This window comes from Accipiter gentilis, chromosome 27, assembly GCF_929443795.1.
Source record: "Accipiter gentilis chromosome 27, bAccGen1.1, whole genome shotgun sequence".
In the NCBI taxonomy this organism is placed as follows: domain Eukaryota; kingdom Metazoa; phylum Chordata; class Aves; order Accipitriformes; family Accipitridae; genus Astur; species Astur gentilis.
The window spans coordinates 21,387,941-21,401,842 of record NC_064906.1 but is presented as its reverse complement, the minus strand read 5'-3'; the positions used below and the strand labels follow the sequence as shown (position 1 = coordinate 21,401,842).

Sequence of the window (13,902 nt, the reverse complement as noted above, 5' to 3'; positions counted from 1 at the left end):
AGTTATTTGTACGTATACTTTCTTCATATATGTGTGCCTTCTGCATTTTAGTTTGCCTGTAACTTATGCTGCTGCCTTCCAGGCATCACGGTCTTATATTCTTAATATAGTACTCTTTTAATAAACTGTGTTTTTAATTTGGCCTCATGAGTTGAATGTCCCCCATCTGAGAAAACAACTAAAGTGAAAAAGATTTAGACTCCAGGGTTTTAGATCGGAGTGCTTAAATTGAGAGGTTTAAGTGAACGAGTTACTGGTCACAGAGGTAGCCCACCCTTCAGCACCATCCTTGGAGGCCAACCAACCGTGCCACCACCACAGTTCCTTCATGAGCAAGCAAGAAACTACAGCAACATCAAAACTTTGGTATAAACTCAGTGCATGTGCCACGGCCATGCAGATTGCCCAGCTCTACCAACACATATGCATAAGGTATACACCCCTGTAATTTAACTTGGGGAGCTTTAAATGGGATTACTCTGCAACTACTATGTGCAATTTTCTGTAACTACTTGCACTTACTTCTTAAGGAATTATTATTTCTCTCCATAAAAGAGCATCTAGTTGGCTGAACCATGAGGAAGTTGGTCCTTATTGTTAATTCTCGCCAGGGACAAACATGGGACATAAAAAGCAAAAGCAATACCTCTCACCACCTCAAGCCCGTCTTCTAACATACACACACATTTTTACACTTTCTCCTATGCTATGATGTGGAGTATAGAAGAGTACTTCTGTTTTGCTTTTTATGAGGTATATTTGTTTTTCTAGAAATATATCTGCTGAGATGGTTTTAGGAACAACACTAGGTAGCCAAACCAGATACCCACAGAGTAAGTTGAATATTAGTGGAATAAATATGTATGAACGTAACTGTGAATACTTTGTGTTTGTAAACTTACACCTTGATGCCACTGGGTAAGAAGATCTTTGTCAGATATTTTGAACTTCAGTACTATATGCTAACATACTACACTGATCTTTCTCTGACCAGCTATTTCCAGACCTTTGAATTCTCCCTTCCTTCCTCTCAACCTCTCCCCTCCAGCTTCAAAACTTTCTTTGTCCATATGGATAACTTACAGTACCTGCAAAAGTTGTGACTGTGGGATACTGCCATTTGTTTGCTGGCACCAGGCAACCATTTGCTCTGGAAAGAAATTCTAGACACAGAAAGAAAAAACAATTGGAAGTCACATTATATTTGAACACTTTTACATAGAACAAGTGGAATTTTCTTCCAGTCATTAATTTTTTGGAACTATCACTCTTAAATCAGTTTGGAGATCCCCTGACACAGAAAGGAATACTAGGGCTTTCAAGTGTAGCTCTTCCCTTCCTTCTGCTCACCAAACACCCATGCAGACAGAATGTGGATTTTTAAAATATCTGATATGCAGCATTTCATAAGTGCATTTTCCCATCGCTTCCCCTTCTTTTGAGGGCTCTCGGGGATCTCTAACAGCCTCTACTTTCTACGAAAGGACAGGATGAATGGTCCTGCGGTTGGGTACGCAGTGATTCCTTGCTTATTGCATATTCTGCCATCAAATTTCTGGCCTTCCCTCTCCGTCCAGAAAGGCTGTTCAGCAAACAAACCCTCTGTAACTCCACTTGCTGTGCGGATGATGCAGAGCTGGAGGAATAACAAGTTTTCTCTACCCTCACAGGGGTAAACTGGATGCAAATGCATTAGAAGAAGTCTCAGGCGGGGGTGCTGCAGGATCTCCAGTACATACACCTTTACCTTTGATAGCACTCTCTTTCTATCCAAAATACAGTGCTTCAGTGCTGTATCTGCTTGACCCTAAACCGGCTCAGTCCCTCAGAAGGCTCTAAAGGAAGTGCCATTCACAGACCTTAATTAGTGAGAAAGAGCTCACGTGTGACTGTTGATGCTTCATTTGGTTGTTCAACAGACAGGTTATGCTCAGGGCTTGAAACCCTTCAATCTGTCAAGAGAAAAGCCCTTTGCAAAACCCACCCCTACACGTTTATATTTCAGGGTAACATAACAGAGCCCAGTGTTTTTTTCTTGTAAGGATAGGTCAGCACACATTCCATGAAATGAAATAATAAAAACGGACGGAGGACACACGTGCAATAATTAGCTCTGTGTCGTATGCCCTGCTTCACGTGCTAGATTGGAACAATCTCAAAGCAGACATCTCCCTCCTTTCCCTCATCCCACAAACACAGAAGCAAATACTGTTAAACACGCAAACAGGTGCTTCTACAGAGCTTTTCGATTTCAGGCATCCGGTACAAGATCTCATTTGTACTGAATCTTTGCATGACAAAGGTCAGACAGTTTTCTCACTGTTAAATCGATGACTTGGACTTCAGATTTATTCCTCCAGTTCCCCTTTTCATTTGCCAGGTTTTAAAATGCCTGTATAATTCGGTTCACTGAATTTACTATACACAGCAATTACATTAAGTCATTCTTCTAGTTTTTAAACATTATATGAAGCATGAAGACATGCAGAAATGCCTGAAATAAAACAATGACTGATTATAACAAGACGAATCACAACAAAAACATTTCCAGTTTAGAACATTCATCGTTCTTCAGGCAATATAAATTTCAGTATTTGGGGCATAAAGAGAAGGGCTGAAGAGGAATCACCCTTCTGCCAGGTAAGTTGCACAATGAATTATGAAAGCTGACATTTACCAGCCTCTCTTGAGTAGAAACAGTGCCATATGGCAGCAGCTAATGGAACGGATAGGGAGCCTTCGCATTCTTGCACCACCAAAGGAATGATTTATTCTCTGATTGCAGGAGCCTGGGACTGAATGCCAAGCATTCTGGGTTTTACTCCCATGCTCTGTTATTAATTAAACTATACCACATGAATCCAATGTGCTAGCTCCTATGATACCAAAATTTCTGTACAACACTCAGATGTTCATAGGTTATCAGATGGGAAGATCAACAGAAGCAAAAAATTACAAACACTCCATGTACAGAAATGTTTCACACAGTAAGTCGAGGCACAGCCTCCGAAACAAGCACTAGCAGATGACGAATGTACGTGCAAGCACACGTGTGAGGATGCAGCAACTGTGCATTAACGCCTATGAGGAAAGGAATGAATGTATCATCCACAGTAAATTCAGCAACGAGCTTTCTGTGTGACCTCATGTTTCTTTTTTTCTTCTGGCACCACAAATGCCCGACTGACCCAAAATCTGTTCTCACCTAAACCACCTCTGGATTATCCTCCTTCAGCTATCTAGATAGGTCACACCAGCTGACATCGGTTCATGTCAACAGCCTGTTCCAACTTAACTGTTTAGGTAAAATGTGAAAAATCATCCCCAAATAAGCAGTTACACTGCAAACAGTTTAAAACTACAACATTCAAAGGACCTTACAAATCCAGAAATAAGCACAGCTATGACATACAATACTTTTCAAGCATGGCTATACATGACGCCATAGAGAGGGCGAGTTACTGTGATCAGTATAGAAGGCAGAGCACACTAGTAAAGCACAGCCACAGGCGAGACACTGTTCAACATACGTAACAATAAACTGGAAATTCCTTGTATGTAGTTAAGGGCTTTAGGGGTTACCCGAAGGGCTTTTTAAAAATTATTACTGTCAGAAATTAAATGGTTTGGATACTGCATGCTATGCAATCAATTTGCTTCAAATCAAGTAACTTTGAAGATAATGAGTAAATTGCACTTCTGATTGTTTTTCTTAAACCAACAAATATTTCCCTGTCTTGGTCACTCTCCAACATAACAATAGCCATTTTGAAATAAGTATATTTGGTAACTTGAAAACACTTGGGGTTTCTAGGCTGGGAGGACAGTACAAGGAATTTAAACACTGGTTAAAATTTCTTTGGAAAGAATTCTGTTGGTTGGTTGCTTTGTTTTTTTTAAATAGATGTTTAAAGACATAATAGCGCCCAGCAATGTTATTGCAATCCATCCCTCTCTCTGTGGTGTAAACAACTAAGTAATGAGACTCACCATGGGATTTTTGAAAAATTCATATTTTGCGTAATTCTTCCTGAACAAAAATTTACTTTCACTTCCCATTGTAGACTCGACTTGAACTATGAGCTCATGATCTTCCAAGCACCTCTCTGTGGAAAAAGAACATGATGTCATCACACAGCCAACCAGCAGATGCAGCGAGACCAACTCCCAAAGAACAGTAGTAGAACAACCCAGTGTAATTCTGTTACCTTTTAAGAAGTTAACAAAACATATTATAGCTTTCAAACCATACCGCCATGAGGCATTTAAAGGAACTAGGGTGTAAGCATTGCAAAACTGAATGTTACATGGCAGCATTCTTCAAAGATTTCCTACATCAGGGTTTCATAAGGTCAGACTTTTCAGAAAGAAAAGAAAGTAAGATTTTTTGTGTGCAGTAGCTTAAATAATACACACAAACCTCTTCTTTTGGTGCTGGCTATACGCTGTGGAACTGGCAAGGTGGACAGATTTAAGGGGAAAAAAGCTGCAGAAAGGCCACCGTTAGGTCTTGAACTATCACAGAAATACAGTGTCCTATTTGATCACACTCTATGAAACCAGTTCATTTCAAGGTGAACTTCAGGCCTTTATTGTAGATGCTGGACAATGGGGTTTATTATGAAAGAGGTCACAGGATCTACTTTACAGGAATACTGACAGAGACAAATGTTTTGTACACATGACAGGGCAATTTTCTGCTCTAGATTTGGTTACAAGGTAACTCCCTATAACCACCACTTCTCTGGTCAAAAGAATGGCACATCAAAGCATGAACAGATAGCTTAACAAATCCAATTCACTGAAAGCAGGAACTCGAAAGAAGGCAACTGGGCTAAGAGTGCACTACTTCAGGAACTCATATCTCAGCAAATCTTCCACAGTTTCTGAGAAAACATTCAGGTATTTTTCAAAAGTCTTAATAGTTAGTATTTTCATCCCTTATATAATAGGGGGAAAAAAAAAATGAGGTCAAACAAAAAATAACTTTCGCAAAGCTCTATCCAAAACGCGTGTGACTTGCTGGCCAAAGAAGTTCGGAGACTCTCTTCCCCACTTCATGTTCCTGCATCCTCACATTCCCACGGTTAAAAATATCAGGCTGCCACCCAAATTCTCTTGGGGTGTTTTCAGGACAGAAAGCAAGCAGTCACTGCCATCTCAACAAGTAGCAAGCTCTTGAACGTCACTTGAATTATTCAGTTTAGCAGATTAATGTAATTTTTTTGATTGAAAATTTAACCTATCTCTGAGTGATCCCATTGTCTTTTTCACCTGCATTTAGATTGTCAGTCATCACCAGCTCACTGATGACTTCAGCATTTACTGTGCATTTGCAACGTCCAGCCTCGCTACAGATTGTGTTTCAAGGGGTTGACATTGAAGATTCTCCATACTGGGCTGCTCTCAAATAAAGAGCTGCCTCTTAGTGCATCAGCCCTAACACCACTTTTAAGGGTGTTAGTTCTTTGACTAATGCACGCGACAAGACTGCTGTTGGTAGCAGTTAATTAAGGACATTTTGCACCACCTGAGCATTCATCACCTAGACCTCCACATCATCTAGGGGCTTCACAGATGAAGTTTCAGGTATTGCTGCTGGTCTATTGCTGCTGCCAGGGTTTTAGGCAAACCTCCTCCGCACTGTGATGCGGATGGTGGGCCTGTGAGGGTGGAGGGCCTTTCTGATTTTTAAATAATGCTTCCTCTGAAAAAACATTTAACTACGTTGGTATGAATCTTCATCACCGTATGAACCTTGAAAGCCCACGTCCTGCTACTGCCTGCTTCTGTCATAGCACAAAGTTTTGGTCTTCGCTTTCCTAACGCACTAAAGATTGCTCGCCTAAGGGCAGGGACAAACCACATCCTGTTCATTCTGTCCTGCCCGAGGAAATGCAGTAATGGGTGAACATTTATCAATTTGTTTTGTATTTTGACCGTTAGTTTGCGTAAATATACCCAGTGACTGTTTCTTCGATGCTTTAGGCAACTGACCTAGATCTCTCTCTTTACTAAATCAAGACCCTTTTGAGACAGTGTGGTGACACTCCCGCTGATTTAATGTTTACATTTTCATTTTGATGGTGAAAGCCATCCTGAAGAAAAGGTGCAGCATTTCATAGCACGTGCATGTACAAAGGAAGCCAGTCCTGGTCAGTTTGGTACTACTTCATAGAAGCTGTCCACTTGGAACGTCCTTGGTAATTTGCACTTGGTTAGTACAAGTGGGATGAACTGCCACTTGACACACCAGCGACTCAACCTCAGCCCTGCTTTGAGCTTCCTGCTACAGAACTAGGAGCACAGATGTCAGTCTATTAAGTTCAATAGGTCAGTCTGTCTTCAAGTGGCATTGCTGCTGAAGTGACCAGAAATGTCTCCTTTTAGTTTATCTGATAGGCTCAACTCGGTCAAGACAGACTTCCCACCCCACCCCACCCCCGCCCAATTGCCCTGTATTATTATCTGAACTTCTACAGAACTGTAGAAGTGATACAAGATGGCAAAAGGAGCTGGATTCCATCATGAACAACTCACAGGCATGGCCCCAAGTTCCCAACTGGAGAATCACTACAAATGACGGGTGGACCGAAGTGTGAAATAGCCCACACCGCTTTCGTATTTTAGCAAGCGCTGTGTCTAACTGTTCCATTTTAATTCGTTCAGATTAAGGCAAACCAAACTCAATGTACATATAAACAAGAAAAGCTATGCATAAAACTATGCAGCAATTTTTTCTTCTAACCCCGTATATATCTCAGAGCCCTACTACTTTTCTTTCCTGTTTCAACTATATTAAGAAAGACGTACAGTCAATTCTGCAGCTGGAAAAATGAGGTTTGTAGGTAGGGATTCTTTCACTGTCCAGACACATCCTATCATGACAGTCTGTTTTCATCATCATCATCATCATCATCATCATCATCATCATTATTATTTCTGTTAATACAGATATCTCAGTCCCCATCCTAAATTGGTGATAGTTAAGCATGGAGTAGCACATAGGGAGAATACCACATTTTATGAGCAGGTTAGGTGTATTTCTAGTTGCAAATGAAATAATGGGACCAAGCCAAGCTTCACAGACTGCTTAAATCTTGACCACAAAGTGTTTTAGATACTAGTGGTACAATGCAGCAGGAACCACTTCCACATGTCAAATCTAAGCAAGTCTGATGGTAAATTGTCACGCCATTGCCTCCAGCGAGAACATAAGTACTTTGTGCGGTCCAACAGCCGTTTGAAGTTACTTGCAAGCACACTTGTTATTTGGAATACACTTGACTACGTGTGCAAAGCAAGCAGTCAGGTGTAGGTTCCTTAAAAACTGGGACCTAGAAGATGACCACAATGATAAATATGCAGCTGGCTTCAAAAATTTGTTCTTGCCCTCAGTCTGCCAAATAGTAAAAAGATGAACTGGTTCTGCAAGCTCAGCTCTTTTGGAAAGTTGTATCAGCCAAGACCAGGGGAGGCAGGGTGGGGGGGAGATAGTGAACTTAATGAAGGCACTCACCTCTTCTGGTGGGCTTCAAGATTACCACCTACAGCATTAAGACAGCAAGCATGTCTTGAGTAAGAAATAATGTCTTATGGAAACACAGAATTCTCACTGCTCTTAAACTGTATTTCTTTCCCTACACTGCTAAGTATCTGTTCACCATGGTTTCATATTTATACTAGCAATCTTTATTTCTAGAGGGAAAAATATGGAACGTCAGACACCTGACGATAGCTTCACCTAAGGTGTGGACAGATTACTACCTTGATCTGACAGTCTCTGAAGTACAGGGAGGCATTCAAGCTACTGCGAAGCTAGAAATAAGCAGCCGTGTAACAAAAAATTCAAACTGCGACCAAAACTGGGTGGACGCGTGAAAGCTGGTATTTAAAGTTTATTGAATATGTCACAGTGCATACTCTGGCCGCCAAATGCAAGCAATTGGGCGTTGCTGTCGCCTCCCGTTAAATGAACTCTTCTGCTCCCTTTTCTGTCCACATCCTTTCAAATACGTGAAATCTGTACCGCTACAGCTTTTTTGACGCTTCGGATGCTTTTTTTCTTTGTCTGTTCGCTTTACGCCCTCAAAGGCCGCATTACTTCTGGCGCAGCTCGACTGCGTGGCCTACGGAGGACAGCCCCGCAGCAGTCCCTGCGCAAAAGAGTCTGGGGGCTGCTGAAGCCCCAACCTGCACACCCCGCTTCCCTGGGACAGCCGGGGCCCCGCTTTGTGCTCCAGTGTAAAACAGAGGTCCGAGGCAGGCAGGTCCCCATGTATATAAATGCAGCCCGATAAGTATCTTGCTCTTTTCCCATCATTGTTAATTACCAAGTTATTTGTGTGTAAACAGAAGCTTTTGATTTCCTAATCAGCCTCCTGCCCGATTCATTCAGAGATGTCACACACCAGAGTTTGACAGCACAATTAGTCACCATGGAAGCTATTGTGATGTCACAAACACTGAATTGTGGCATCATTGAATGAATCTGGCAGGAGAAGGATGTTGGTTACAAAGGAGAAGGCTTCTGTTTACACAATACCTTGGTAATCAGCAATGATGGGAAAGAGAATATAGAAAAAGAGAGCCTGGTAGTTTAATGAGCATTGATAAAACTGAAAATTTGTAAAGGTTGTTAGAAGCGCGCATGTGGCGTATTAAGCTATGGAGATAAAGATTCTGTAATTTATACCTTAATTCCTCACCTCGTCCTACGTCCTCAGAACTGAAAGTATATCACAGGCATATACAAATGAGCGTTTCAAGTTAATTTTTTCACATACTTCTGTATTGGGAGAGACAACCAATAAGACCATTAAATAATCAGGATATCCTATGGGGTTTTGTTGTTGGGTTTTTTTTGGGGTTTTTTTTGTTTTTTTTTTTGTTTTTTTATGCTACTCTGTAGAGCAGTGAATTTATCTGCATTTAACAGTATCGGTTTAGGGCAGTACATCTCCAGCAAACTGTTTCCTTTTTTTTTTTTTTATTTGTAAGGGTTCCGAATTACGTTTTTAGACATTAAAAACCCCCTCTGTTAGCTGCGTTAGGAGACCGTTCACAATTCCAGTGCTGGCGATCACAGCTTCTAATTTGTCTTCCTCTATTTTCTAGAAAAAAATGCCTGGTGAAGTATATCGACTAATACTCCAAATGCTACACTTTCTAAAGCGTTATTGTATGCTACGCAGAATTATAGATAGCGTATCTGAGCAATAGGCAGTTGCAAGCTGCACAGCAGAACCCTGCAACTAATCAGTGCCACAAAATAACAGGAGGAGCAAGACTGAATAACATGAGATCCTTTCAGGTACTGTAATTAAACCAATTCACGGTGTTATTTAATTCCCCACAGTTCTTCCTCTTGCTGCCTTCTTGAAACTGTAACCATGACACCTTAATTTCAATCAGGTGGAAGAGCTGCTGCCTGGAGAGCAGATGCCACCGCTGGTCCAGAAATTGCCCATGGATTTGCGGGTGGTGCCACCATTTTTTCCCTGCCTGAAGTCAAGTTTAGCCGCCCTCCTCCCCCCCCCTCAGCATGCCTAGCTTTCATAAGCATTACTGTAGGTATGCAAAGCTGAGTCTGTTCGCCCAGGTCTCCCAGCTGGTGATGAGCTGAGCTGTTTCACAGGACCGGTACTCTAAGGATCAAGCTTAATTTGCCTAAGCTGTTTATTTGCAATAGCTTCAGACACAGCAAGGTAGTAACAGAATGCCAGCGTGGAGATTAGACAATTATTTTTCTTTTTTATAACAGAAAACCAGAGGATGGGAAATGAGAGGAGGACTTAAAATGGCTTAAACGCTTAACACATCAAATTGCAATGCACAAAGAGCACGTATGTGACTTCAGCTAATTGTACAAATAAAAACAGTGGAAAGAAAACGTTCCGGCTGGAAGCACATTAATACGAATTACACATATTTTATGTTCCCAGGTAACCATGCCACCCCTTTGACCGTTCCCTACCTAATCCTAGGTGAGGGTGATGCTCCACTAGAGTCCAGCTGTTATCATCCACACAATGACTTTTGTAAACGAGCAGCTGACAGAGGTCCCTGGCTGTCATGTCTGCTAGAATCTCGACCACTTTGCTTGTTCCATCTTCACTAAAGACTTTTACATCCTGCAACATAAAGGGTACACTTACAGATCAACAGCTCTGAACATCGGCAAACCACACAGCTACCGTAGAAAAGCATCCTCTCGGCGTGATGGTTCCGAGCACCTTGGCAGCCAGGACGAATGACATGGATGATTCACTTTATAACACTTTCTCTTGAGGCCCCCTTGCCCTATTTCCCACCCCCTCGCCCCCCTCCCCAACACCTCCCTGCACTAAGCAAAGATTCAGCAGGTTTAATATGACCACACACACAGAGAAAGTGAGAGAGCAGGCTCCCTATGAAACCGCATCAGGTAAACGAATGTGAAGCAGTATCGAGAGAGCGCTTCGGCAACGGCGGGCGAGAGAGAGAGAAACGACACCCGGTCAAACGTACAATTTCCTTGGCGGTCCCGTCGGAGGCCTCCGAACATTTACAGAGGAGCAGGCCAAGACCCTGACGACTGAAAATGGCTCTCTTGCTCCCCACTAACTTTTGATTGCGTCGCTCGGGGAAGTCCCGCTTGCAGTTCGAACGCTGGCGGATCGATTAGCTAGCACCGTCCGGACATTTCTCTCCCTGTCCCGACTTCTCTTTTGATTCGGGCTCGAGGGCAGTTTGCGACCGAACGTGCCTACACTGCCCAGCCCTTATAAGTACTAACGGAGGTGAGGGAACAAGTCAGGAACCTTCTCCCCACCTCCAGCACTATACAGATGCTTTCCTCTCTGCATTGTTCTGCTCAGGCGAGAGACCGATTGCTTGCCACAACGTTATTCCTCCGGGCTAACGCGCGGGTCCGAGATTTCCATCAACTCCCCGCTGCAAACGCCCCGCGTCGCATCCTGGCGAGAGGAGGCGAACCGACCGACGGACAAAACCCCCCGAAAACCCCGGAGGGAAATCGGGCAGGGAGGAAAACCTTACCTCGGCGGCACGTAAGAGGCAGCAGTCGGAGGAGCAAGATGGCATTGTACGCGGGGATCGCCTCTCGGGAGCGGGCTGGGGCTCTGCCTCCGCCGAGCCTCGGCGGCAGCCGGCCGGCGGCCGGGCGCCCGGGGTGCCGGCGGTCGGCGGTGCCGTACCTGTCACGTAGCCCCGGCTCCGGGGACTGCTTCTGGGGAGGGAAACAACTCTGCCGGAGCTCCACTCAAAGGGTTACACGCAATCTTTGCGGTAGTGAATCAAACCACACCGTGTAGACCAATCCTAGCCCTCCCTCCGACTGATGTAATCGTTTCCCACACACTATCAGACTTCCAAATTACCCCCGCCCCCCCCCGCAAAGGGAAAAAAAAAAAAAAAAAAAAAAAAAAAAAGAAATTACAAAGGAAATTTGTCGTCGCGGCCACCCGCGGGCGCCGGAGACCCCTCCGGCAGCCGCGCGGTTCGGCGGCGGGGGGAGCCCGAACCGCCGCCGCCCGCCACACGCGTCTCCCCCGGGCGCCGGCGCCGAGCCCGCCCGGCCCGGCAGCGGCCGCTGCCATCGCCCGCAACTCCGGCACCTCAACTTCTCCTCCCGACGGGACGGGACGGGACGGGACCGGCAGAGGGGCTGCCCCGGGCGAGGGGCGGCGGGGAGCGCCGAGACACCGGCGCCCGGCTTCGCCCCCCCCCGTCCCCCCCCCATCCCCGTCCCCCCGCCGGCCCGGCTCGGTCCAGACTGGAGCGCAGCGAGGGAGGAGTTAAAGCCCCCTCTAGCCCAAGTGAGTCAAAGCCGCGCGTTCGGGAAACGGCTCCGTCTGGCAGCAGGGATGAGCCGGCTCTTCCCGAAGTCGGGAGGAGAGGAGAGGAGCGGGGACCCCCGGCCCCGGAGGGACGGCGTGCACGCTGGTCGAGGTCGCGGCCGCGCTCCCGCTCCCGCCGACGCTCAAACGAGCCCGTTTTCTGTGAGGAGCACCCATTTTAGAGCGGAGCGGAGCTTGCACGGAGCTCGCTCCCACCCCCGGCAGCCCCCCGGGGGACGGGGCCGCCCGGAGTCCCACACCCCCCCCGCCCCGCGCTGCAACGGGGGAGCGGGGCTCTCGCCTCCCCTCCCCGGGCGTGCGAGGAAAGCCAGGATTCCGCAAGGCGGAAAGTTGCTCTTGTATTTGCTTTCAGCGGGGAATGGGGAGGGACTAACACCCGCTTGAATCTCGGTTTTGGGGTGGTTTTTTTTAACTGCTCTTCACCGCAATAGACCGGAAAGGAGCGTCACAACCGAAAAGGTGGCGGTGAAAGAACTCCTTTCTACTTCGGGCTTACTCTGCGTCCGCCTAACTCCACTTTCCGCATCGAAACTGAACTGTTTCGGATGGATTTCCTGCCTCAGGAACCAACCTGGTGACATCACCCGTTCATTCATCAGTCTCGGAGAGGCACAGCTCCGTGCTCTCTGCCTCAGCCTTCGCACGGGAGCCCGTACCAGGCACACGCCAGACGAATCGCCGCTTTTGCAACATCTGGAGCACAAACCCCCCTCTTTTCCTTCCCTGCGCCTTTGCTGGGAAGGAGGCAGCGGAACAGGGCAGGTCGCACCTGATCCTTGCGGCCGCCACGTCCCAGAAGAGAGGGAACGCTGTTCTGCAGAGGGTCCCCCTCAAGCCCCTGCAGGTGGAAAACAGAGAGCCCCAAGACAACCGCCACACTCTTCCCTGCTCCCAAGCACGGGAAGACTTGAGGGAGCACGGCCGCTGGAAGAAGGCTGCAGCAGTCTTCGACGCTCGCTCGGGCCCTGCTCCCTCAGTACGAAGTGACGGGGTCACGGGGACGCGTCCCACCTTGCCCCTCCTTGCCCAGAGTTCGAGACGGTGCCCCAAAGTACCGCAGCACCTCACAGCACGTACGGGATGCACAACGGCTGCTGGCCGGTGTGCGGCTCCGTGGAACGCCATGTTCCCTCGGATCCCCAAGCCCCCGCTATTCCCACACCACCGTGACTACGGGAGCTACGTTAGAAGCGTGGGTACGTTCATTCGCAGGGCCGGTCAGCGGTGGGGGGGGTTAAGGATTCCTTTAAAGCCCAGGGACTGGAGCGCAGTGGGTGGACAGCGTGAACGCAGAAACGCTCAAGTTAACTTCACCGACTATTAATAGCGCTGTGTTTGCTATCAAGGACAGCGCAAGGCCGCGTGTCACCACTGACATCACAGATATAAAAGACTGCATCGGGGGGGATGTAATGGCCTGAGCTGAACTCTGCCCCAGCGACGGGAGAGAGACCAAAGTGAGACGAAACCCCGTGCCTCTGCAGAGGCAAGAGTGCAACAGACCCTGAGAGGCTTACGCGACAGGTAACGGGATTTTGTGCCCCCACGCAGGGCGGAGAGTGACACGTAACCACGGAATAGGGAACCAGCTCGATGACAAAGCTTCAGCTCAAGCTTTCTGACGGTTGCCGTGACAAAAGAGGCAGATTGCAATATTCCTTTATCACAGACCGGACTTAATTTAAAGTCAATGAGTCAAATCCAACCCTCTCACATTCCCTATCTCTCTTCCCGCCCCCCTCCCCGCCCTGGCTTTTATTCAAGAAAGCATCTCCTACTTTAAGATGTTAAGGGCTCCCTATTCAAACTTCTTCCACCAGAAACACTGTTTCACTTGCAAAACTGATTTGGGGCTTATTATCTAACAAAGGAAAATGAAGAACTCGTTCTGAACGAAACGCTCCAATAATGAAAACACCTAGCCTGAAGATGGGTTCAGAACCTTAGCCTGACATTTTGCCCTGCATCCCCCCAAGAAATGCAGTGAAATGCAACAGCAGACTGCCTGCAACAGTGATTTACAAAAGGCCCTAATTACGTC

General features: G+C 46.4%; 1 protein-coding gene across 6 annotated transcripts in view; it reads right to left on the bottom strand.

The window, feature by feature from the left end:
- GRB10 (growth factor receptor bound protein 10) overlaps positions 1–13,902 on the bottom strand; it is a 148,390-nt gene that overhangs the window by 16,758 nt on the left and 117,730 nt on the right. For 5 of the 6 annotated variants that reach the window (XR_007509762.1, XR_007509763.1, XM_049830273.1 and 2 more), the window contains 3 exons: positions 9,977–10,133; positions 3,991–4,106; positions 1,089–1,163 (listed from right to left, as the gene is read on the bottom strand). Coding sequence is in view for 4 of the 6 variants with exons in the window: in XM_049830273.1 (XP_049686230.1) it covers positions 1,089–1,163; positions 3,991–4,106; positions 9,977–10,133 (348 nt within the window). In the remaining 2 variants the exon portion in view is untranslated. Of the gene's footprint in view, positions 1–1,088; positions 1,164–3,990; positions 4,107–9,976; positions 10,134–11,040; positions 11,379–13,902 lie in introns of those variants that run through there. The other variant, XM_049830275.1, reaches the window with a different exon arrangement.